The sequence below is a fragment of the Alligator sinensis genome, unplaced genomic scaffold, assembly GCF_000455745.1.
Source record: "Alligator sinensis unplaced genomic scaffold, ASM45574v1 scaffold203_1, whole genome shotgun sequence".
NCBI lineage: Eukaryota > Metazoa > Chordata > Crocodylia > Alligatoridae > Alligator > Alligator sinensis.
Genome location: NW_005841949.1, coordinates 2,776,076 through 2,801,606, shown reverse-complemented (window position 1 = coordinate 2,801,606; position 25,531 = coordinate 2,776,076). Strand labels below are relative to the sequence as shown.

General features: G+C 41.4%; 1 protein-coding gene across 1 annotated transcript in view; it reads right to left on the bottom strand.

Annotated features, from left to right (window-relative positions):
* LOC112549700 (diacylglycerol O-acyltransferase 1-like) overlaps positions 1 to 21,977 on the bottom strand; it is a 35,599-nt gene extending 13,622 nt beyond the window's left edge. Inside the window, exons 1-5 of the mRNA XM_025199809.1 lie at positions 21,930 to 21,977; positions 16,031 to 16,083; positions 11,068 to 11,193; positions 3,354 to 3,392; positions 1,259 to 1,303 (exon numbers count right to left, since the gene is read on the bottom strand). Of these exons, the coding sequence (XP_025055594.1) occupies positions 1,259 to 1,303; positions 3,354 to 3,374 (66 nt within the window). The 5' untranslated portion in view covers positions 3,375 to 3,392; positions 11,068 to 11,193; positions 16,031 to 16,083; positions 21,930 to 21,977. The remainder of the gene's footprint in view (positions 1 to 1,258; positions 1,304 to 3,353; positions 3,393 to 11,067; positions 11,194 to 16,030; positions 16,084 to 21,929) is intronic.
* Positions 21,978 to 25,531: the final 3,554 nt, after the last annotated feature.

Below are 25,531 nucleotides of genomic sequence, written 5' to 3'. Positions count from 1 at the left end.
GGGAAGTCTAGGGTTCCATCAGGGAGTTGATCATCTTCTCATATATGAGGCAGTTAAGAATTTCAGGAAAAGATATAGCTGCTAACTCAACAAAAGTGCTTCCATTTCTGTTCACTAGGAAACTGTCCCTTCCAGCCCCCAATGATCCATGTATTAGTCAGCTACAGGCTACGTTAATGGAATTGCCTGTATTTGAAGCTGGATGCATAGATGATGCACAGGCTTCACTTAATACAGAATGCTGCTGTACACCTTTTCCAAGGCAGTTTAAAGCCTCAGTCCTTGTATTGAAAGAAGTTAATGGCTATATTAAAGCCAGATTTTGATCTACAAAGCACTATCAATACCATCCTCTGGGACCATGCAGATATTGGGCCCAGAATGAAGAATATAAGTAAGTGAGATCAAAGAAATCTTAGGTCAAGGGCGCAGGTTAAGAAACAAACTTCTAGAGGAAAACAGGTGGATCCAGACTCTGATTTCTCTTTAAGATATACTATAATTTATTGTTCTTTGAAAAAAACTCTTCTACCATACGAATGATACTTATAAATCAGATGCCCCTTCAGCCTGCTTTTGCCCAACATCCCTGCTAAAAAAAAGGGGGAAAAGCCACCATGTCCCAAGAGGAGTTCTGACCCTGAGAAGGGAGTAAACCACTCTAGGGCAGTAGTTCTCAACCTTTTTTGTACCAGGACCCATTTGTAAACAATGGCCAGTCCCGACTCAGTGCCTCTCACTCCCAACCCCAGACTCTCAGTGCGTGGGGCAGGGGCAGCCCCAAGCAGCCCCTCGCAGGCTGGAATTCTGCCAGCCTGCAAGGGAAAAGCCATAGTTTCCCACATTTTTCTCCTTTAAAGAGAATCCATTTTTAAAGTTTGTCGATTCATTTTTAAAGTTTGTTTGCAACCCTTTCATATATTCTTGTGACCCACTTTTGAGTCCCAGCTCACAGGCTGAAAAACACTGCTCTAGGGAATCTACCATGGACTTTGCCATTGCTGTTTAACATGGTTGTTGTTGTTGTTATACATAGTGTTCTTCATCAGAAGTTTTGGAAGCACTGAAAAAGGAGGTTAGTGATAGCAGCACTATAAAAGCCAAAGACTGACAAATGGAAGGGAATGGAATTAGTATGCGACTGAACCCCTTGCACCTCCAGATCTCCTTTGCTTTCTGTTACAAAGGGAAATCTCTCATAGATAAGCATCAGGTTAATGGTTACCAGTGAGTGCAAAAGCATACAGATTGACCTTACCACTAGTTTTACAATGTATTCTGTGAGCAAGGTGGACTCTATTTCCTGCAGAAATAAACAGAACTGATTAACATTATCTCGAGCACTGAGATAAAACAGAATTGGGTTAAAGAAAATAAGAAGGTATTATTTGCTTATATTTATGGGCTTCATTGATTTATTTATATTTGATACAATCCACTGAAAGAAAAAATACAGAGACAATGATGAGGACACAAACAGCTCTTTCTGGAAGGTTTTGCAAAGTGACTCATTATTTTATGTCTCTGTTACCAGGAGAAAACAGGGCTGCAGCCTCTGTAGCATACAAACCATTTCCAAGGCTGTCAAACAAACTGAAGAGCTAGAAGAAGAGTTAACACCCAGTTAAATAGTTGCATCCTAGCCTACAGATGAGTGATTCCTTTTTGTCCTGAAGACTGTGACATTCCATAATGCCCTCACTATCACTTCAGATATGGAGCAGAACTTGGTATCCTCCTACACTGGGGAGAGCAGGGCTCAGAGAAATGTTAGGATACAAAGCTCTTTTATCTTCTCGAGCTGTGAGCAAAAGGCATGAAATCAAATGGGGGTGTGGGGATGGTTTACTGCAGCAAAGCAGAATCCTTAGCACTTGTTACTATGGTGCAAAAGGGGGCATCTTAGATTGACACTTTGCAGAGAGATTTTTTTAAAGTATGTAGGTAGAGTTAGGAGTTTATGAGGTAGATTATTAACTAGACCATTATTATGCTATAATTAACATTACACTTGATTACTGGAAAAAAAAACCCTATCTAACTGAATCCTCCTCCACTGCACTCACTCATTTGCTACTGTTTCAGGCTCAAGGGATTTTGGAATAAAACCTTGATGGGGAAATTACTGAACAACCAGACCAATGATAACTCTTGACACAGTGTGAACAGGATAAGCAGGTGAGCTAGGTGAGCTAGGTGTAAGAACGGGAATTGGAAACAAATATATATTTTATTATTACTATTATTGTGGTTATACATAGCTCTCATATAGAGCTTTACATCAGAAGATTGTAAAGCACCTTGAAAGGAGGCCAGCATTGTTGTTCCCATTTTACAGGTGGGGAAACTGAGGCACAGAGCAAATCTTTGTGCAGCAGAGAGATTTGCTCGTGTCACCTAGCAGGTCAGTGGCAGTAATGGGAACAAAATACAGGTTTCTTGAGTCCCAGTTAAATGCTCCACTAGTCAGTGTGAGACATGAACATATTTGTGTATAGATATTTGTACATTTTCAGGATTTAACTTTCTAACTGGGTGGCTTCCAGAAACAGGTATAAATTCCGGTGTCATTTAACACCACTTTCTAATAAGGAAAGTTTAGACCTTTGCTATTAGGTGTTTTTGCAGTTTGCTGTTAGAGGAACAACTGAGATGAATAGACAGCAATCTAACAAAGCAGGGGTTGAGTGGGGCACCAGCCCCAGGCATTGACTTTGAAGGGGGAACACAACATAGACACAAAAATAGCAGCTGCCAGCAACCTGGCTTTTGGTGTTGCCCCACATGCCACTGCTGCTCAGGGTGCAGAATTGCCCAGCTGCACTTTTGTGACTGGAAGCCTGGGGAATCTGGAGTATTGCTTTAAAAACTCTTGGTGACAAACAACAGAGACAGTGGCTGGCTACTTTCCTTGTACTCTCTCTTAGTATGTGGATTCAGTCTTTAACTTGATTCATAGACTGCTAGGGAGGAGCAAGACAAAGGTGATGGAGGTCTCACAACACAGCTAAAAGGTGTTGTTTGCCTCACTGCCTAACAGGTCTGACCCACTGCTGTATTATACAGGCACTGTGTTCTTGCAGTAGAACGCTGGGGTATTATGTCCCAACAGATGAGAGTATGAAGGTACATAATAAACAAATCAATCAGTTTCCAAAATATGTACTTATTAAAAGTAGATGTAGGGGCATATTTTGAAAGTAAAGAAAATAAAGTGATAAAGATTAGTCCTAATCAGCTTCTGGTGTTAAGGGGCACATCACAGCAGACCTCATTACCATTCTGAAGCAACTGAATCCCTGGGGTTGAACTATAGACATCCCCCCCACCCAAAAAATAAAATAAAATCATACCTGCTGGATTAGCCCCAGCATGAGATGGAAGAGAAATACCTGCAAAAAAACAAACCAAGAGAGGGCTTCAGAGCCTTTCCTGGATTCCCTCAGGCTGATTTCACCATATCCCATGGCAACACTGCAGATCTCCAATCTATTACCATAACAACAACAGCCTCTTCAAGTGCAATTAACTGACATTGAAATTGCTTGTGCTATACCCCTCTGGTGACAGTCTTCTTGGATGTTGTGCTTTCTGATATACGACTTCACCTAATACAAGATGTCAAACATCTGAACCTTCAAAATGCAAGGACTTCTCACCATTTTCATAAAATTTTTGGTAGAATTTTAACTTTGCGTTTCCTACATTAATGATGGACTAAAGGTCAGACTGAAAAGTGGACAGTGGCTGCTACACAGAGTGGATCCATGTGTGGGTGCTATGTTTGGTGCTTTGCTCCTTGAGTTGGCTGGAGCTGAGAGAGTTCCAGACACTTCACACCAGTTTCACTGACCCAGATGGCCAATGCTTATCAGGCTGAAAAGGGAAGCTTCCATGTAAGGGTTACTATGAAACAGAGTTTTCTATGACCACTATTTAGGGAGTTCTCTTATTAAGATCATCCAAGATGGCCAAAACTAATTTTCCACACGCGTCCTGAAGAATCTGTGTGGTGGAGAGGTTATATAGGAATCTGTGTGACATACCCACGATTTGTAAAATGTCAGTGAAGAGTGAAAGTTACACTGAGTTGATGTAATTTAACAGTACAACTGTAGCATAATTTGTTTCAAAGAAACTAAAGGAAGCTGCAGACAGCACTGGTGATTGTCACGTTTCAGTATGGTGTACTTGTATTGTGCCTTTGTAGATTAAGAGCTGGAAGAATGCTTTTCCTTAGAGAACTAAGGAAATCTTTTTTTTTAATATTGCAGAAATGGACCTTCTGGGTTTGTAAAACATCAGGGGAAAACATGTTCACGAGATAATGAGCATCTGGCTCAGACTTGTAGCACCAGTATTCAGGAAAATGCATACAATGTCACCCACAGTGTAAAACTTCAAAGTCTACTGCATTCACTGATAAATGGGCTTAAATTGCAACAAGAGAAATTTAGATTGGATTGGGAGAACTTTCTGACTATGAGGGTGGTTGGGCATTGGAGCAGGTACCCACTTTGAGAAGGTGTAGATATCTATCATGGGACATTTTTAAGTGAAGCTAGGCACATATTTGTCTAGGATGATTTACAGCAGTAGATCTCAACCTTTTTAGACTCAGGACACCCCTCAGAAAATGCTAGCTCTTAGTTTTCACTTGTTATTCAAGTACAGAAAAATTCTGTAGAAATTCTTCTGTTGCAAAGAACTTTAGACAGCAACAGAGCAGAATAGTTTTAACATTAGGAATTCCTATTTGAAATCTCTGGGTTTATCTTGTGCTGCGGCACCCTGGTTGAGAATCACAGTTTTACAGGAATGATCCAGGCCTAAACATGGGGTTGGACATAATGACCTCTTGAGGTCTCTTCCAGCCATATATTTCAATGATTTACAGTTAGTACCCATGGCAGGGCTGAAGAAGTGGATCATTTTAAATGCAGATCTTTTTCTTACCATTTCAATGAGTCTCCAAATGATATAGCCTTGTCTGCATTGCTTTTGTCTTGGGAAATTCAGCTGGTAGCAAAGTATGGGGGCCAGCAGGAAGTAGTAAGGGTCTTGGCAGGGGTGGGGTGGGGGGAAGAAAAATATCATAAATAGCATGTTCTTTAAAAAATCCACTTTACTTGGCAGACCTACTTTAATATTCAGGCTACCTATTGAATTTCAGCTACAGTCATTGTTACTGTAAAGGACTGTGGTTTGTATCAATACATACTTCACCAGTTAAGTCTGATGCTGCTAGAAGGAACAGGAAAATGAATATATGTTGTCATACTGTTAAGTACACATAAACTGATATTCCAAGTGTAACCAGAATCACACAGTATCCTTAGGCTATGGAAAAAACATTCTGATCACACATGGCACTCTGTCAATGTCTGCGACTCCACTGACAGATCATCTAAGGCTAGATCCTGACCTCTACTGTGTGAATAACTCCTGATAAAAGTCAATTTCAGAAGAAGTGGGTGAGTGAACTATACTAGGACAGTAGAAAACAGCCTGAGATACAGGTGGTGCTGAGTAGTCTTGTAGAGATCCTAAGAATTACAGTTGCTGTCCTACCCTGAAAGAGCCATGACCCTGTTGTCATATTGAATGAAATAGTTTGAATGTTTGTAATAGTTGCCCATTAGCCAGTTCAGGAAGAAGACAAGATTTATCTTCTTATCTAGGCCATTGTTTTGGTCTACCTGTGGAAGGTCCTGACTTTTCTCAAAGTCTTAACTCTTGAATTTTATCTCTAGAGGCCTTTAACAAAGTTAACATAAAAATGACCCTTAAGCAAACATCCCACATTCAGAGAGATCAAACCCTAGGGCCTTTGAAAAGATTAGAAAGAAAGGAAATTCCCCAAAGTAATTGAATGGTCAAGAAAAGAAACTGCTTACCAAGCAAAAGAATCTGTTAAGAAAGATCCGAGCCCAAATTTGGGAGCAGTGACAGGTTTGGGTAGGAGGGGCCCAAGATGGCAACTCACTCAATAAAAACTGTAACCTACTGTCCCAATTTGGAGGTAACCTCACTTGCAGAACAATGAAGGAAGAATCGCAAGTATAGGCCGGATCAGACTGAACACCTGAACCACCCTCTCCATGAACACGGCTCTCTTAGTTCACGCTGAAGCCGCAGAGTGCCCAAAAGGGACTGAAGGAAGGGGATTTAGTCCTATCAGTATTGAGGCCAGCCCATTGAACTGTACTACTGAGGCCAACCCATTAAATTGTACTACTGAGGAATGAAAGCATATCTAGGTGTTTGGCTTCTCGGAATTCTAGGATTGTAAGTATATTATGAAAAATAATAGTATTGATTCAAATTTAACTTTTAGTTGTAACTGTAATTGTTTTAAGGAAGTGCATTTGGAGCATTGTTTCTGATATATGTAGTTATTGTGTTCTTAATGTTTGTGGTATTTCTTAAAGCTAAGCAGTGTTATATGCGTAGCAAAGAATTTAAAAATAAAATTGTGTTGTATGAATTAAGTGTGCAATCATTGTGAAATTGTGCAATCAACTAACTACTCCGTCAGCCAGTGCATCAAACAAATCAGTAAATTGTGTGGGATTTTCTCTATTCCATAACCCACCAGAGACACCTGTCTTTACCTCAGCTTTGGTGATTATTGTGGCAATCAGGTGCAGGCGTTGTGCTCAAGGAAACACAATGGTTGCAAGTGTGGTCAGTCCCTGCATGGAGAATGTGTGTGAAGCAGGCTCCTTGCCCTCCCTTTCCCCTCATGAACACAAAAGGGACAGGCACAACACAACTCTTAAGCATGGCTTAAAGTTTTTTGTTTGGGGTTTTTGTTTTGTTTTTTTTACAATTCTTGTTTGATGTTGCGCTTTTAGCAGTTAGGAATTATTTGATTTTAAGTGAAATCTTGGCCCACTGAAGTCAAGGGGAATTTTCTATTGACTTTACAAGGGGGGTCAAAATTTCACTCATTATCTTTTCCTCTTCTAGGCACAATAGCCTGGACCCCCCCTGGACACAATAACCATGATATTAGGACAAAGCTAAAGGGCCAGGTCACTTCAGTGTATATTTCACAGCAGGTAAAATTCACAGCATTTGTAAGTCAGGGTGACTGTACTAAGTTAGCACTGTTTATTTTAAAATGCTCTGCACTGCTTGAGGATGCCTATACTGTAATGTCTCCCATTAAGAAGCCTGCATGGCACTCATTCAGAATTCAACAGCTACAAAACACAAATTCTGCAGAGATATAGCAGAACTGGCAACATAGCAGAGAGAGAGCTCTCCAAGGCACAGACATTCTCTTATGGGGATCTCTTCTCTCTCCATAACTGCTAATAAAATAACATTCTCACTTAGCTGCTTGCTGTGGAGGTGCACTTAAAGATAGTTCATTTTTCATAGAAGCTTGTTAAACTAGTGTTGTGGAGCATACACCAAACTATCGAACTTAAAGACAAGATTTTTAAAAAATGCATGTCTAACATTAGAATCCTAGTTAGATAACTAAATAATAAATGTTGCTAAGCTCTGAAAAACTCTGCTTTAGTTAAGGCACAGAGATTTTTCAAACACATAAAAGGCATAAGTGCTGGTTAAGTGACTGATTTTTTTATCATACACACACGCACGCGATTTTAAAAGTACTTTTGAGGTACAAATATCATTTCTATTTGAAACAAGATTTTTTGCACTGATTGTCTTGTGAAAGACTTCAACAAAAAACAGGCTATGCAGGAGTGAATGGTGAACTTGCCTATCCCCAAAGAGCTGTCAAATACACAAAAATAAACTAAAACCAGTGAATTATTGTTTTTGCTATTCTCTTTCATTTCTAATAGTCTTAGATCAGAGGCAGGCAATTATTTTAGGTGGAGGGCCACTTACTGAGTTTTGGCAAGCTGTCGAGGGTGACACAGGTAGCCGTACCCCTTGACAGGTGCTCTCCCCCTTTTCCCCCCCACCTAGTCGCCATCTTGTGATCGGAAGTCCTTCCTCTTAACCCCTGACCTTTGCCACCAGAAGTCTCTCCCCTTGCCCCCAAAAGTACTCCTTTCAGCAAGGGGTTTTGCCATCTCAAGAACCAGAAAAATACAAAATTATATTCTAAAAAACAAATATTTACAACATTCATTAATTGATTTTAAAAATATATTTTTGTCCTGGTTTACATGCATTTGTGTAATGTGCATAGAGGTGATTGTCTATAATAGCTTAAAATGAAGTCTCACTCTTGTATATTGTGGAGGGGTGGAGGAAATGGGGAGTGGGTATAGGTTTGTGGGGGGCTGTGGGTATGTGGGGTGTGGAGGAGGGTGTGGGTGTGTCTGTGGGGGTGGATAGGTGTGGGGGGTGGGTGTGGGGTGAGGGCATGTGGGGGTGTGTGTGGATATGTGGGGGTGGATGAGTATAGGGTTTGTGGGGGGATGTATGTGGGGAGGAGAGTGGCTGGGTTATGTGAGGGGATGTAGTTGTGGGGGTCTGCATGGATGGCAGTGTGAGAGGGGGTGAGGGTATATGTGTATGGTGGGGTGTGCATGTGGGATTCACCCTATGAACACACACACACTCTGCCCCTCCCTACACACACACACATGTATGCACACCCCAGGGAACCGGCACGGCCCCCGTGCTCCTGTGGTTCGGGGATGCAGCTGGGAGCCACGTGGTGCTAGAGCAGAGCAGAGGCAGGAAGGCAGGGAAATGGCTGGGGGTGGGGCGGGGTGGGGCTGCTCAGTCCTGCCGGCTCCCCCTGGGTCCTACTGCCCCTGGCTCCTGTCATCTTTGACAGGCGGCCAGGAGCAAATAAATATTAATTTACAAAATTTTTAGGGGCCTCACGGGCTGGATACAATGGCCTGATGGGCCAAATCCTGCCCACGGGTAGTATTTTGCCCACCCTGTCTTACATGTACTTATGACATTACCTAGTTAAGTAATTTCAGAACTGTGATTTTAATGGATGGTATCCCTTTAAGAAGGGTGATTATAAACTCAACCTTTGTTCATTTGGTTATAAGGATAAGGTAGGTATGCACCTCCTAAAACACCGTGGCTACATCGATGCAGTGTAAACTATACATATCCTGCTGACAACCTGAAGCAATGTTACCTTTTACTTTGAGGTTCACTGTGTACAGGATCTGCTTTGTCTGCCCTCTTTCATTCTTTCTAGACTGGTAGCTCGAAGACTCTGCTGCTAACAAAAGATATAAAATCATTGGCAATGCATAGGGGGTATACGTGAACCCCCTGAGATTGGCTGCTGCTGGCACTGCCGGTGGTGCTGACAGCATCTGAGGGTGGTCACCGATCGCTGGTCAGCACTCGCTTCCCCCCCCTCAACACCACTGCAGCTGCCTGCAGGAGTTCCCCGCTTGGCCTGCCCCCACTGCCAATACTGCCATGGTCACCTGCAGAAGCTCCCCACTCGCTGCCACTATGCCCCTGCCACCTGCAGGCAGGTCGCCATGCCCCCCCAGCCGTGGGAGGCATGCAACATTCATATATAAAATCTTTCATATGGCTTCAAGTGAATTCAAGGTCATGAATGACTTATATATCAAGAAGCAATAGGTGCTACAGTGCTCAACCTTCCCAAAGTCCAAGGAGATGGGCACCAACACCAATTTACTGCTAACTCTTCCAGCCTTTCCAAACACTCTGGATTAGAGTTGACTTTCTTTCTCTCTCTCTCTAATTCTGCACACGTCCCCCTCCCCACTAGAGTAGTTTAACACCTCAGCATCTTGTTCTCTAGGGCAGTGCTATTAATCCTGATATACTTCAGTTCTCCATCTGTATGCAGAGGCCAAGACCTCCATCCTCAAAGATATAACCGCTATCAAGGCACCTAGTTCCCATTGATTTTTGAGACTTCAACTAAGTTAGGCACCTCAACACTTTTGAAGGTCTGGGCCTAAGTGACTGTCCCAGGGAGTCTATGATGGAACAGGGAGCTGAACCCAGGTTTTAAAACTTCAGGCTAGTACCCTAATATTAGACCATCCTTCCTCTTTTTCACAAGGAGAATCACATCTTGACTGAGAAAAGATCAGGTTTTGGGCACTTTCTTTTTTAATCATATTCAACAATTTCCCCTCCCTCTTAGGAATATGTGCATGATATTCTGTAAATTCAGGCAAACAAGATGAGGCTATATACTATAAGAGGAGGAGATCAAAAAAGGCAAGAAAAGGTCAGACTTCAAGCAGGCTGAAACTTGGCATTGGCCTATATCTGTTCTACTGATCTCAGTCAGGCAGAAACTGAAATAATTTTAGTCATCCTGGTGTCTTTACATGTGCTCTGGGGTGGGTGAGGAAGTACTTTAATTAAAGCGGCTCTTGGGAGCTGCTCTAATTAAAGCACTCACAGCGTCTTGTGTATTCAGTGACCTAGACTTTGAAATGGCAGCAGGAGTGCTTTTACTAAAGCTCATTTGATGAGCTTTAGTTAAAGTGCCCTTCCGCCATTTTGAAGCACAGGGACACTGAATACACGTGACACCAAGATTGCTGGAGTGCACTATTTTAGCACTAGATTAATTGAGCCTGCTTCAACGCGTTCCAATTACACATGTTGGGCACGTGTATAGGTGCCCACTATTCACCATTATGCCCATACCAAAAAGGAGTGTTTTTACATTGAGGTAACAATCACAAGGTAAAGATCCACACAGAGTTCATTATACTTCTACACGATGAATTCTCAGAGCTGAAAGTACAGGCAACCCCCACTTAGCGTTCTTAATTGGTTCCTGAAAAACTGAGCATTAAGCGAAACAAGCGTTAAGTGAAACCAAAAGTATTTGATGACACAAGATGGTGACTGCAATTATTTTTAATGATCCAAGATAGTGATCGTGAGCATTATAGTGAAACTCCCTGGGCGGTAAGTGAAATCAAGTATGAATTTAAAATGAGCATTATAGCGCTAAGCGAAACAGCATTAAGCGGGGGTTGCCTGTAGACTCCAGGAATCCCCTATTCCTGTGCTCAGTCCACAGAGCCACTTATAACAGTACAGTATTTTAATGTCTCTTACAGCTTTGGCTAATGGAAGGGTTTTAAGTTTGCTGACCTTGAATTCTGGCAGTGCCTTTGGTGGGTCGGGAGTTTCCTTCCCTATACCAGTGATTCACCTGATAATAGGAGACCAGTTTCAGAGCAATGGTGATATACACAAACAGAGTCAGCAGCCCTCCAACTAAGAAAAAAGGAAAGAAAATAAAGTGAATCTGGATCTGATACAGCAGGTTAATTTATCTTCCCCAGCACACACCCTTAGTATGAGAAGCTTGTCTATCTTTGCTAATCAGATGAAGAAGATTGATCTGTCAGTGCAGCCTACCTGATGCATCCATATCATAGAGCTTCAAACTAATGCCTTTATCTTCAGATAAGGTCCCCTAAGATACACATCTCCTGAGGGATCATTTCAATCTATGCAAATTTTGGACCAATTTGCTACTGACATGGACTTTATAGTAAAGAGCCCCTGCAGCAGAAAGTCTGCCTAGAGGTGCTGTAGGAGAGCCCGCAATGGCCAAGGCAGCTCTGAACCAAGGAAAGGGCATGACATGGCAGACAAAGGACATACTAATGTAGCTCATCCCCATTGCAGCCTTTGCGGAAAAGACTATGAAGCCCCTAGAGCAGTGATTCTCAACTAGGGTCCCACATCAGGTGCCTTGGTATCTTTCCAAGGGTGATGTGGGGTGCCACACAGTGTCAGCAATGTTAGGTGTGCAAACATAATTCACAAAGTAAACCCAGAGATTTCAAGTGGGTATTCATAAAAATAGTCTGCCCTGTTTTGGGCTTTGTAAGTTCTTTGCAACAAAAGAATTACTCTATAATTTTCTGTAGTCAGAAAACAAGTTAAAATTAAGAGCTGGCATTTTCCAAGTGGTCCCTTAAATCTATTGAGGAGTGCCTTGGATCTAAAAATATTGGGAACTAGTGTCCTAGAAATTAAAATGTTCCCCTTATTAGAATCCCTTAGGTGTACCAGAAATGGAGATACTGCCAGCTTGCCCCAAGATGAAATCCATCTATCATGAAAGGTCCCCTGCTCATACAGAGAAGCTTGTGGCAGCATTACAGTAAATCAATCCTGAAACAAATAGGAGTTGTGATTCAGGAAGTCAGTAAGTGGTTACCATGGAAAAGAAAACATTTATCACCATGTTACCATGGAGGCCATATCAGAGGTACCAGACACTCTCTCTGCACTGAGAACAGAAAATAACTGTGGTAATGGTGGGCGCAGACAGAAGTTATATTTGTTGCATGATTAGCCCTCTGAAAGCACTGTACAGCCGTGCTGTGACACACGTGCATGATTGCAAAGCATTTTAAAAGTGGCTGATTGTGTGACAAATTAACCCTCATCTAAGGAGGTGCTCCAAAGTGGAGTGTCTTAGGGAGCTTGTGTTCACTAGGGTCAATTTGATGCAGCCCTGCCCATGGTGCTGTCTGCAGGAAGGGAGGGGGGAAGGGGCATGGGGAGCTGTGGGCTGGGGTTTGCCCAGCCTGAGCTGGTGGGGGGCAGGGGTGGATTGGAACCCTCCCCATCACCTCACAGATCCCCTCTGCCCCCCCTCCTTCAGTTCAGGCCAGAGAAACCCAGCCCACAGCTCACCTCGCCCCTCCCCCCTCCCCCTTCCTGCAGACAGCACTGTGGGCAGGGCTGCATCAGACTGCCTGCCTGTGCCCAGCTTCCTGCAGACAGCCAGAGAGCTGGGAGGCCTCGGGGGATAGGGCTGCATTAGCCCAGCCCCAATCATGGCACAGGCAGGCAAACAGGCTTGATTTCCCCTGCCCCTCCCTAACCCAGCAGATAAAGGTACATGTCTGTTGGGTTGGAAGGTGAAAGGGAGGGGGTTGCTCTAGCCCATGATGCTTTATGCAATGTGCCATGAGTTAGAATGGGGACCTGCATGTCTGTCAGCTCCTGAAATGCTACCCACTGATTTTGAATGGCAAAATTGCTAAAATAATAAAGCATAGCAAAGCCATTCTAATATGGTTTCCTTCTCCCTAGGGATAGGGACAGACATTATACATAAACCGGCTTAAGTAATCAGAAACTGGCTTAAACCTATAACAGAAAAGATGTTCAGTGCAAATAAACCAGTTTGAAAATGGCTGAAACTGGTTTGAGATAAACCTGGTTGAATGTAGTATCAGAGGTAACTGATTTTGGTCAAACTAGTTTATGCAATGTCTGTCCCAGGCTTCTTGCTGGTTTAGATAAACCAGACTCCCCCAGCATCCCAGCATGCTCTCTGTGCTGGGCAGGGCTCTGCTGTGGAACAGCAGAGCTAGCCCCTCCCCTCTGCTCCCTCGCTGGTGCTCCCCGGGGGACTGCGGGCATCTGCCTGGCTTTTCCCTGTTAAGCAGGGATTATTCCTCCTGCCCCTCTGCTTTACACAGACACCTTTCAGCATTAGCTATCAGACCACATGCTTGCTACAGCCCATGCTGAGGAAGGTGACAAAGGCAGATCAAACTAGTTTATGCAATGTCTGTCCCAGGCTTCTTGCTGGTTTAGATAAACCAGACTCCCCCAGCATCCCAGCATGCTCTCTGTGCTGGGCAGGGCTCTGCTGTGGAACAGCAGAGCTAGCCCCTCCCCTCTGCTCCCTCGCTGGTGCTCCCCGGGGGACTGCGGGCATCTGCCTGGCTTTTCCCTGTTAAGCAGGGATTATTCCTCCTGCCCCTCTGCTTTACACAGACACCTTTCAGCATTAGCTATCAGACCACATGCTTGCTACAGCCCATGCTGAGGAAGGTGACAAAGGCAGACAGGTTTTTGGAGCTAATCAACACGTAGCTGTTAATGTCCTTCCTTGGAAAAGCTGTTTAAGTTGAGCCTGAACTAATGGAGAAAGGCTCTGTTTTCTTAATGGGTTGATAAACATTGGGTTAGGGGTGATAAACATTCCCTGTTGGGCTGCTGGGGGGGGAGGGGAGGGCAGGGGGACATCAGAGCAGCCTGCCCAGGCCTGGCCACACCCCCCTCAGCTCAGCCCTGTGGAAGGGATGGCAGGGCTGCTCTAGTGCCCCCCGGCTTCTAGGCTGAGCCACTTCAGGCATGTGCCTGAGTTTTGAGTCCAGAGGGGATGTCTTCACACTTACAAACTGGTTTAGCCTAGCCAGGTTAGACTAACCTACAAAGATTAAGTCAATTCAGGCTCAGGCTTTTTCAATGTCTGTCCCTAGCCTAGATGTTGTTATACAATATTTTACTTGACTTCATGAAAGATGTCACCTCCCCATATGTACGTGCACACACATTCAAAATTGTTAGTATAGTTTTTGTTTGTTATTTTGTATAAAACAAAGCACATGAGACATGAAAGTGTCAGAACATACTTATAATACTGGAGTTCTGAGTAGGAGATTAATTTGCTGTGGCTTCTTGGGAGTCTCCAATGATTTGTTTCAGTAGATGGAGCTATTGCAGTATTCTGTACAAGTTTTGTAATAGGCTTGTCCAGTGAGCTACAGGGAAAAAGCACTTCTACTTAGACATCTGCTGAAAAACTTAGCAGCTGTTTCCAAGCAAACTATATATTTTAGCAAACTGGTGAATCTGCCAGTTTTGGTCCAGGGTTCAGAACTTTTGGTCTACTAATGTTCACACAATTAGCACACTTATATCACAAAGTTCACATTTTTATGCACATTTGCAGGCCTACAGTTTCCTAGATCTGGCCCTTTATGTATTTCCTTCCCATGTGTAAGTGAACAGCAGATTTTTCTTTGATAATCAGCCGTCACCTTTAGCCAGATTCCATCAGCATTGACATAATTCAGTAGTTTTAAGTATCATGCATCACTACGGTGGAAGTGACTTCTTGCTGCAACTGAATGATGAGAATATTGCTGGCTACACTTGGCATAAAAAACAAGCTTTTTATAAAGGTGACGTATTTACACACAAATGTACTTGGAAAGGGAATAAAAATAAGTGCATGACATTTAACATTTTCTAAAATATATATTTAAAACATATTTACATATGACAGTAAAGATACTATGTTAATGCAATTAGTCACTAAATAGTGTAACTATCCATAAAATAACTAGGGTTAGGAATCAATCGACTAATGATTGCTGTATATACATCTAATTAACAGAAGTCTTCATGAACTCAGCATGAGGAGATTTGACAGGCTTATTACCACCATCTCTGATGGCAGCTACATACATGGACAAAGAAAGGATCAGATAATACATTTTTAAAACAAGAAGGCAGAATGTCTTTAAGAATTGTTCTCTTATGTTCCGCAGGCCAAATGGGTCCTATTAGTATGAATTTTCATTACTAACAAACCTTTGAGATGTCAAAGTCAGAATTAATGTCTGTCATTCTGTGGCACTGTTTAAAAAATACATGAGAGTGAATTAACAAGACTGCTCTATGCATTTTTAAATGCTTTTTAATTTTGTCTATGTAAAGACAGTATAGTATGGAAAGTAGCCCTTCTTTTACAACTTCACACCAGAAGATAAGTACATCAAGCTTGTGCCATGCTGCCATGACATCACTGGGCTGGAAATATACTGTACCTCACTGTACCTCAAACACAACATGAGTCTCTCACCTGGAGTTATGCTTAAATTCTACATAACATCACAGCTGGGAATGTTATCAGTAAAAACAGGTTAACAGACTGTAACACCAAACCAATGCTTTCAGAGCCACAAACCTAAAATAGGATAAGAATGTTCTGTTATTACAGTAGCCAGGGGTCATTTGGGATTATTTATAACATGCTTTTTAAGTAAGGGTGAGCCTGTTAAAATGCAGTGATCATGGGAATCTCATAGCAGGGTTGGACAGAAAGCAAAATCAGGCATGGTGCAAGCTTCTCCCAGGCATCTCAGTCAACATGCCTATGCTCCAGTACACTCTTTAACTCCAGTCTTCTAATCTAAGACTGCTAATTGTGCCAAAGTGTGGGAATTTTAGGCTGAAATATCAACCATTATAAAGAACAAGCACACTGCATAATGACAACCACTTTGCTTACCTTTTTTAAATACCTTTCAATAAAAACTGCAGGAAGCACAAACAAAATGGAGGCTGAAAAGAAGGGAAATAAAAATATATCAAGAAATTCTGTACTAATACTTTTCTGGGGACCTACAAATTTCTGTATATAATGCAGGTGACCTGAGGAAGGGCATCTGATACCCAAAAGCTTGTCCCACTGCTCTTCCCAACTATACCGTTGGTCCAACAAAAGATATCACAAAAGAGCCTTGCTTCTCTTTGTGTATAAGAGCAATTCTGGTTGTGAAGATGTTCTGAACATGACCAAATGAGGTCATAAGACGTTAGACAGAATGGAACTATAGCTACAAGGGCCAATGATAACCCTTTCTTCTCAGAAATGCAAGGCCCTCCGAGCAATAGAATAACTGTGGTCCACTGCAAGAGAAGGGACAGGCCATGTAAGGAACAGCAGGCAATGGAACTGAGTGCTATGGCAGAGGCAGAAGTGTAGAGCTGCACAGAGGCCTCAGTTGTTACTAAAACACATGAGCAAGAGCCCACTCTTCATCAAGTTGCTGAGTTGGGAGAGAGAACAAAATATTTTCCTGTAGCCTCTCTTACATCTTTTGTCCAGAGTCTATTAAACCATGTTTAGTATGAACCATTTCACTTTTTAGGATTATAAGGTTGGTAATGTGTTCTCATTAATGTCACTGATATTTAAATTCTTGTGCCTAAAGCTGCCAACTTAAATTCAGCATTGCTAGCCTTTTTTTGCTAATCTAATTAGTAGGGAACATCCAGCTATTTCAGCTCTGGACAATCTGAGCAGAATACTTGCACTTCCTAACCACTGAGGAAATATAAAATGAAGGAAAATACTTCACAAGTGAAAACTTAAAACTAAGGAACAAAGGACACTTCAAACACTTATCCTCACATGGGGTAATGAGATATGTGCAGTTCTCACTAGTAGCTCTTTTCCTGTGGTCCATAATGAAAATTACCCTAGCATTTTAAGCTAAAATTAACTTGAATACAATGCTCTCATAAACATCCTGTTGCAGTTTGGGGTAACTATCAGATCTTTATTTTCAGGGTTTATCTTCAGATTTTTTAAAATAATTAACTTCTTAAAAGCCTGACAATTTTTGCATATTCATATTAATACTTTGTCAGAAAAGTGTAGCAAACTGCTCCATAAACAATTAAGTTCCAGACACTGCAGACAATTCTACAGCCATCCTGAATTCAACAAGAATTATGCATGCAGAGGTAGTAACAGAATCACATTAACTAGAGTAGTTTGTGATCTCACTCTTCCTAGTGGAAATCAGAACTTTAATTCTGATGAAATTATAGTGGAATTCTCTCCCATAACAGTAACTTTTGCTTATGCAGGAGACAGAGCTTTCTGGTCTCAGTCTGTGGAATGAACTCATCTAGGACCATCACAAACCTCACTACCTTTGCGTACAAGACATTCTTCCAACCTGCCTTCTGTAATATAAGCACAGAGCAGTAAGGACACTTGTAAACAAAAAAACACATTCTCACTGAAACAAAGCACCAAACTGAGACAGCATGACCCCTATGGATCTATGTCAGTCATGTCTCTCAGTGCATCAATGGAAGGCACTCATAGAAGAATGGAACAGAACAGAAGCAGCTCCTTTGAATCTCTCCTCCTAGAAGCTTAAGACGTAATTTCTCAAAAATAAGGGTGGGGCAAAATTCATCACTGGATGCAAACTTTATTTTTCTCAATAGAGTTACAGTTTATAATCCCATTGGTGTATTTGGCTGAGGCTTCATTGCTAAAATGGAATAGATTCTAAAGCCTTATTTTATAAAAATAGAGGCCTCACAGCATCACTCCTAATTAATGAGCCAGGTACACCCTGGGCCTGCCATTCTTGCTGAACTGGATCTTTTTGTTATTTCACTATCACTGGATGACAGCATGGGATTATGTGAAAAGAGAAAACCAGAAGATAGACAACCTCTCTTAGCAGAGGTATAAACCTTGCCAAAAGCCCACATCTGGGTTTGTGAGATAAAACTGGGCCTTGACTGCAATCCACAAAAAAACAGAGAAAATATATTTGTTCTAATATTTCATAGTACACTCCTAAACTCAAAAGTGATACCCTTGGGTATTTGGTGGATGACATCTGCATGCTGTCAGGTTACCAGCAATGAGACATATCGCTGGCCACTTATAGGGATCTTTCAGGAAAACTGAGATTATCTTTATGGGATCAAATAGCAGTCCATACCTGAGAGAGAAAAGCAATAAGGTATTGCCATTAAGCTGTGATTTAATATTCTTGTAACTACAGCCTCTCTACTTCTGCTCAACTGTCGAATTATGACAAGATGCCTGCCTCTCCTATTCATACCCCTCCTCTCCTCAGCCCCATTCTTTTCTCTAGCTGAGGTACTGCCTTTTATAATTACCCAGAAGTGCCAGCTCTACATTTGGTCAGAGGTCTTGTAGGAGCCTTGACAGGGATACATCTGCAGAAAATGCTTTGAGTCAGCACATCCTCCTAGGGATTTGGTTTTCTCCCTTATTAGTCAGCCCTGCCTGCTTTCTGGGTTGCACTGTCAGGCTCAAGGTCTCCTAAAGAAGCAGGAAATGTCAATAAACTCTGTTTCACTCCATGTCAGATAGACTTCTTAGTTGTTCCTTTGTTCACATTCTACCTTTCCTAGCTTAATGGGTTTTCCTAATAGTTCAGAGTACTCTTCATGTGGTGCTGCCAACAATAATCATATTACATGGGTCAAACTCACAGAAAGGGTCAAATGATATAGCAACATTAACTTCAACTGAGCTAGATTAATTTATGTCAGCTGAAGAACAGCCCCTTCACTTCTATTTTTGTTCCAAATAATTCCAAACCATTTTACAAAGCTATGGACTAAATTTTGTCCTAGGCATCTTTGGGTTTGCTAGGGACTACACAAGGCCTATGTATGTGGCAAATGAACTCTACATGGAGCATTCTAGCTCTAGGATCCCTTAAAAGGATGCAGAATGCTGTATAATATGATTCTGAACAGCACCTGCACACAAGGGTGATGGAAGAAAATCCTTTGTATTTTCGTCCATTCTTACATACCTGAAAAATAGTTAAATTAAATTTGGCTCTGTGTACAGCAGCCTCAAAATGGAGCTACATATAGCAGAGGAGAGCAGCAGTCAGGTAGACAAATTAAACCAGATTCTATTCCACTTGTTGGGCATCTAAGTGGACTTTAGATGCTTAAGTGTGATTCTATTCCACCCTGTTTTTACTCCATGAAAGTCATTTAATGCATCACTTGTGCAATACACCATTATTTTACTCTTAAGATTAGGGTGACCACATGGGAGAATAGGAAATCTGGGACACTCCTCTCCCAAGCTAGCAGTGCTGCTGCAGGCAGGGGTGGGACAGCATGATGCAGCGGGCAGATGGGTAGCAGTGGTGCCTGCCTGGTGTGTTGTGCCACTCTGCACTGCTCCAGCTCTTGGCTGGGCTGGACCCTGCACTCCTGCTTTTCCGGGATGCTCATTTTCTCACCAGCCAGCTGGGACCAGCCTCTGAAATCCAGAACTGTCCCTGCTATATTGGGACATATGGTTACCTTACTTAAGACAGATCCATAAAAAAGCAGCAAGGAAGAGGACCCACACACCTTTTGCACTGTTTTCCAGGGATTTTAGCAGGGAGGACAAGAATTGCATGTAGGCACCTAAATCCACTTAAGCACACGCTTATGAACATCACAGCTAGTTGATGCACAAGAATTCTGGTTCCAAGGGTACAAAGGTAAAATGGTTCTTGTGCAATATGTGTCAGGAGATCATTAATGTTCAGGCAGAGTAAACAAGTACCTATGCTTTTCAAGCTTAATTTATTACATAAACATCATGGAACTCAAATTTGTATTGCTAAAAGATGACAGTTTAGGTTCAAGCTAAAAGATGAAGGTTTAGGTTCATCTTGAAACCAGATGCTGGTTTCAAGATTTGAAACTACAAATCTGAGGCTTTGTTGTCTTCTGTAAATGAGAAGCCTGGGACATTATTATTGGCACAGAAACCATGGAAAATGTTCTGTGCAAAATCTGAAAGCAGTTAGTTCTCTTGTGATTCCTGATTAAGCACAGAATGACACTTCACTGAATATACACCCACTTATCCTGTATTTTAAAATTCAAGTTTTTATTCTAGTTCCCCAGAAATGAAAAAATGTTTTTTGCTTGATGAAATTCTCCAAACTCAAGTGAACGTGAGTAACAACCTAGAGTGAAGAAACAAAATTACTTCCTCAAAGTTCTATGCAAAAATACATTTGAAATATTTGTATTTAGACTGGTTGCAAACTGTAAGAATTAGTTTTCCTCATACAAACATACACGGTTGGATTCTGTTGGCATGTTTTGATCGTTATGGCTAGGGTAGCTCAGAACAAGTTCATGGTTCTATTGAAAATGAATGGTCAGGTTCATATAAGAAAATGGTCTCTTTTCTCCCCCATGCTGATTACTAGCATTCCATTTTTAATTTCTGGATGGCATGTTTATTCTTTGTACAAAATAATAGATTCTTAGGGTCTAGGGATGACAGTAAAACTTCTGTCATAGTGTTCTAAATCAGAAGTCAGTTTACTGAATGAAGTTACACCAGAGTACACCTATAACAGGAAGAGAAGTGGGTCTAACAACTCCACAAGAAATCAGCTGTGCATGGCAACACAGTTCAAGGATAGAGATTGTTAAACTCTAATGATGACAATTGAGGAAACATCTGATTGCTTTGATCAACTGTTTGAGCAAGATCAACTGTTTGAGCAATTTGTTTAAGTGTGACTTGAGCAACTGTTTGAGTTTTCCTGCTAAGAGAAGGTAACTCTCAAAAAAACAAACAAACAAATAACCCAAGAAACAGATTGGGCCAGATTCTTTCATTTCTTTACAACTGCTTCACCCACACAAAGCTCCCTTGATTTTGGGGCAACAAAACTGTGGGAATTGTACACATTCCCTGGGATGTGATAAAAAAATCTTATCACTCATGCTAGTTGAAGCTTCATTTGGAATGAGTGATTTCCCAAATTCTTTCTGAAGGAAAAGCACTATTACCAACTTTTCCCTTACAATTTTAAATTGCTTGTTCTTGCAAAAAGTTAGTGATGTATATAGGGGTTCTTGGTTGTAGCTGTGTTGGTCTAAGGACATAGGCAGACAAGGTTCTTTGGGTAAATGTGGTACCTTTTATTAGAGCAACTAAATAGTTGGAAAATTGTTTGCAAGCTTTTGGGCACAAACTTCCCTATACCTGAAGAAGGGTGTTTCTGCCTGAAAGCTTGCAAAGAACAGTTTTTCCAACTATTTAGTTGGTCTAATAAAATATATTGCATTTACCCAAAAAACCTTGTGATGGATATAAGGAAACACACAGGCCGCGTCTACACGAGACACTGACTGTGCTGTTGTTACTCCGCAGTCATTTAGCACTTTTATAAATAAGTACTAAATGACTGCATAGTAACTGGAGTCACTGTGCAGTAGCATCACCAAACAGCTTTTTCGTGATGCTGACTGCACGTAGCCCATTACTATTGCACACCAGCGTCACATCACACTTCCTGCCATGTGACACTACTGCGCAGTAGTAACGAGCTACTGTGCAATCAGTGTCTCACGTAGATGCAGCCACACAGAATGGAAAGTTATTGATGTGGTACAACAAAGAAGTGACAGCTGCTGGTTCTAAATTTCGGAACTGGAGACAAGAAATACCAAGCAGTTTTTTAAAGTATTACCAACTACATCATAAAAGGTTTAATCTTCTCAACAACTCCAAGCAATGTTTTAGAGTTAGAAACACTAAGCAAATATCTATGACTTGTGCATTTACATGGCAGCTTTTCACTTACCAGTAGAACTACAGACCAGTTAAAAATGCCTTGAAAATTGCTGAATCCACTCCCATATGATAACAGGGACTCACACAGTGAATGACAACTAAGAAAAAAATAACTGAAGAATTACAGGAATACATTTATTTTCATTTTTCTTTTGGTTTCTATAGATTTAGATCTCAATCTAAGGTGGTAAAAGCTGAGAGACAAATACATTTTTTCTTTAACTTTCCGGTGGGACCTGTATGGGAGGCAGTGGGACCAAGAGGAAAAAGCTGGTGATGGGCTCCAGAAACCTAGGTTATATTCCTGATTGAATTGGCAGGTAACTCTAGCTACTTGTCTACTCCATGGGTCTGTTTTCCTATCCATAACATGGAGATGATTCTCACTTCCTTATTAAAAGAGAAGGGCTTGGAAATCTATGGATGAAAGCACAATGTTATTTGTTATGATTATTGGACCTCCTGGGTGTCCCAACGTCAAAATAAAAGGAACAGAAAGGTTGAAGTTTAATCATTGTTTCCTTTCTCTTTTTCCTCCAAGAAACTGAAGAGCAGCTAAATGGTTCAATGATGGGGGCAATGGGTGGGAAGGACTGTGAAATGTTTAGTCACAGGGCATAGCAGTTACTCCCAAAGGTCAGCCGATGGGAGCCCATGGAACTCCTTGTGTGAGCACTGCATGTGCTACTCAGTATAAGGGCTGCAAAATCCAGTACAGGGGGTATGATATGACTAGTACGTAAATAAGTAATCCTAGCATCACTCAAACAAGCTGAATAAGAAATACAAATTGTTCCCATAAACAAATGTTCCAGTAAGCAAAAAGGAGTTTACTCAGTATCTGGAAACATTTTCTATAGAAAGCTAATAATGATAACATATAATTTAACTTATTCTTATATCTTCAAAGCACCAAAAAGAACATTTAATGTCCCAGTCTTCAGAATGATGAAAATGTATGAGCATTACTTGCACACACAATTACCTGTATGCCCTACATTAGGATACAGGATGAAATCCTAGTTCTGTTGCAGTCAGTGTAACTCCTACCAATTTCAAAAGGGCCAGGATTTCACCCACGGTGTTTATTTACATAATAGCAAGCTGTTCCTGAAATAACAAAACCAAGTCACATACAAGGCCTTCTTACAATGCAGTAAGAGAAACAATGTCGCAATGTAAATGAGGGGCACTATAAGCCCGATATCATTATAAGCCCCATGATATCATTTTTCACCCCAACACTCTCTGCTCTGTTAGTGATGCTTACCACTTCTAATGTAATGCTTGCTCTGGCACCCTCATCACTATCCTTTGGCTTCTACACTTGCATCGACTCACATATATGACAAATTCTGAAGCCATCCAAGAGTGCATCCCCCAAATATGTCCTGACATATCTATATCCATGTCAGTTCTGGGCATAAATGCATCACAGAAGTAGCATGATATATGTACTATAAATGCAAATGTGTCCCCTTGATGCATTGTGATGAGCTCTGGAGCTCATCTGGAGCTCTGGAGCTACTTAGAAAAAAGTGTATGTTTACTCCTCGATAGTTATCAGAGCAAGGGACTGAATTTCCTGGAAGATTGATGTTCTGAGGAGTATCTGGTGGGATGCCTCCTTTCCCCCTATGTGTTGTTTTTAATTTTTTCTGAATTTCTCTGCCATAGGCTGAGGTAATTTGTTCTTGCCTCTAACTAGAGTTGGCATGTATAGTAGTAAGACTTACCTGTGTTCTACAGGGGACTTCATTTCTTGTTTGTAACACTTCATGGTAGGATGGACTTTCATCTTCTCTCCTGTGCCCTATCATCTTAATTCCCCATCCCCTTGCTTTTGAATTCTCCTTCCTTCTCCTCACTTTTTTGTATCTTATTGCATTCTCCTTTATGCTAACCCTTTGTTTGTACTTTCTCCTCCACTCCTTCCCCTCTTTTATCTGGCTTGGGTTTACATTTTGCTCTTTATTCATTTTTCTAAAGATAAAAGGGTTGATTCTTACTTCCAAACACTTTTAGGCCAGTGTCCATGTAATTTCAAGACTCACGCTTGATTTACGCTGAGACAAGAGGAGAATCAGCCCACAATGTATAATTCCACAGTGTACAAGAATGGTCAGTTATGCTCTTGGCCATTCCATTTCCTTCAGTGAGGTCTTGATTGCATATTTATTAAACAATGTGGTTTGGAAGGCAAGGGTGATTGATTGTATATGCTTTTAAGTCCTGGAATTCGTGGTCATGACTCACTCGTAGCAGTTCAGAGCAAGTCCCAGTACAGTACCTCACCCATCTTGGGAGGGAAAACTGCATGAAAGGAGACCTCTGTTTTAGCATCTGATTTCCTTACAATGCTCACAAAAGCACACCTTTCAGAGCAATCCCACAATTAGTGCAAGGATGTTCTCTGGGGTAATATGATTCCTTTATCTTTGTATTTGCCCTGTACCTCAGTTTCTCTGGGTCATCTTGTCTCACTTCTGTATCACTCACATCAGGCTGCGGCATGTCAGGATTGATCAAAATATTAATTTTCTTTTTTCTCTTTACAGCCATTTTGTATTTGCACCCTATAAAAGAGATTATTTCATTTGTGTACACAGCTCCTTTTACAAGCTCTACAAACTTGCATTTTCAGCTCAGAGACTTTGCTCTTAACATTTGATTCAACAAAATTATCTTTATTATTCCTGTCTTATAAATTGCAGTTGTCATCCAAAACTGCCCTTAAAAAGGTCTCTTGAAAATTGTTATTCTTTTGCAAAATAAAAAAGGATGGAGATACCTTTTTTCCCAGAAAAATCTCTCCCCCTTATCCAAAACAAACAAAAAAGACCCAAAATGATGTTTAAGATTTCTAACTGAGAAGGTCAATAACATAACATGAGAAGGTCAATTTCTGTCTTTCTTCTGAGCAAGAATTTAAGGTTTTATCCATTGTACAGGAATATTGATTCCTGTACAATGGATAAAACCTTAAATTCTTGCTCAGAAGACAGAAATTGACCTTCTCATGTTATGTGAATTCTTTTTTTCAGATTCATGTTTCTGTCCTTCAGTTGCACAGTGCACTGTTGGAAAGATTTAATGTACCTGATTAATGGGAAAAAGGGACTTTCTAAAAACAGCAGTGTGGGTGTTATATTTGCATACACATATACATATTCTCCTCCTTGGTCTCTGTCCTTTCTTACTCAGCTACCTAACAAATCAAGTTAATCTGGATTCTTATCTTTTTAGCATGCTGAAGTTCATAAAATGTGTTATTCTTTCACCTAGGTATGAGTTTTATACAGTGACTATCACACTGGTATCTTTTGCCGCCGAGAGCCACGGCGCGGGGTTCGGGGCCTTAGGAGCCCTAGTCGGCGGGCGGGTACTTGTGATGCTTGGAGTGGAATCAGGTACTGACGCGTTTTGATTAAACAAAAAGGTTGTTTACTTACACTGCTCGTACAGTGCAGGCCAGAAGCTTGCTTCGATTACGGTTGTAAACAAAACTTGGGTCAGGGAGAAATTACAAAGATGTTGGTCGGTCTGCAGATGTGTTCGGGGTGTTTGGGCCGGTAGTCGTCTTACGTCTCGGGTGGGGGTGTGCTAGGCCCC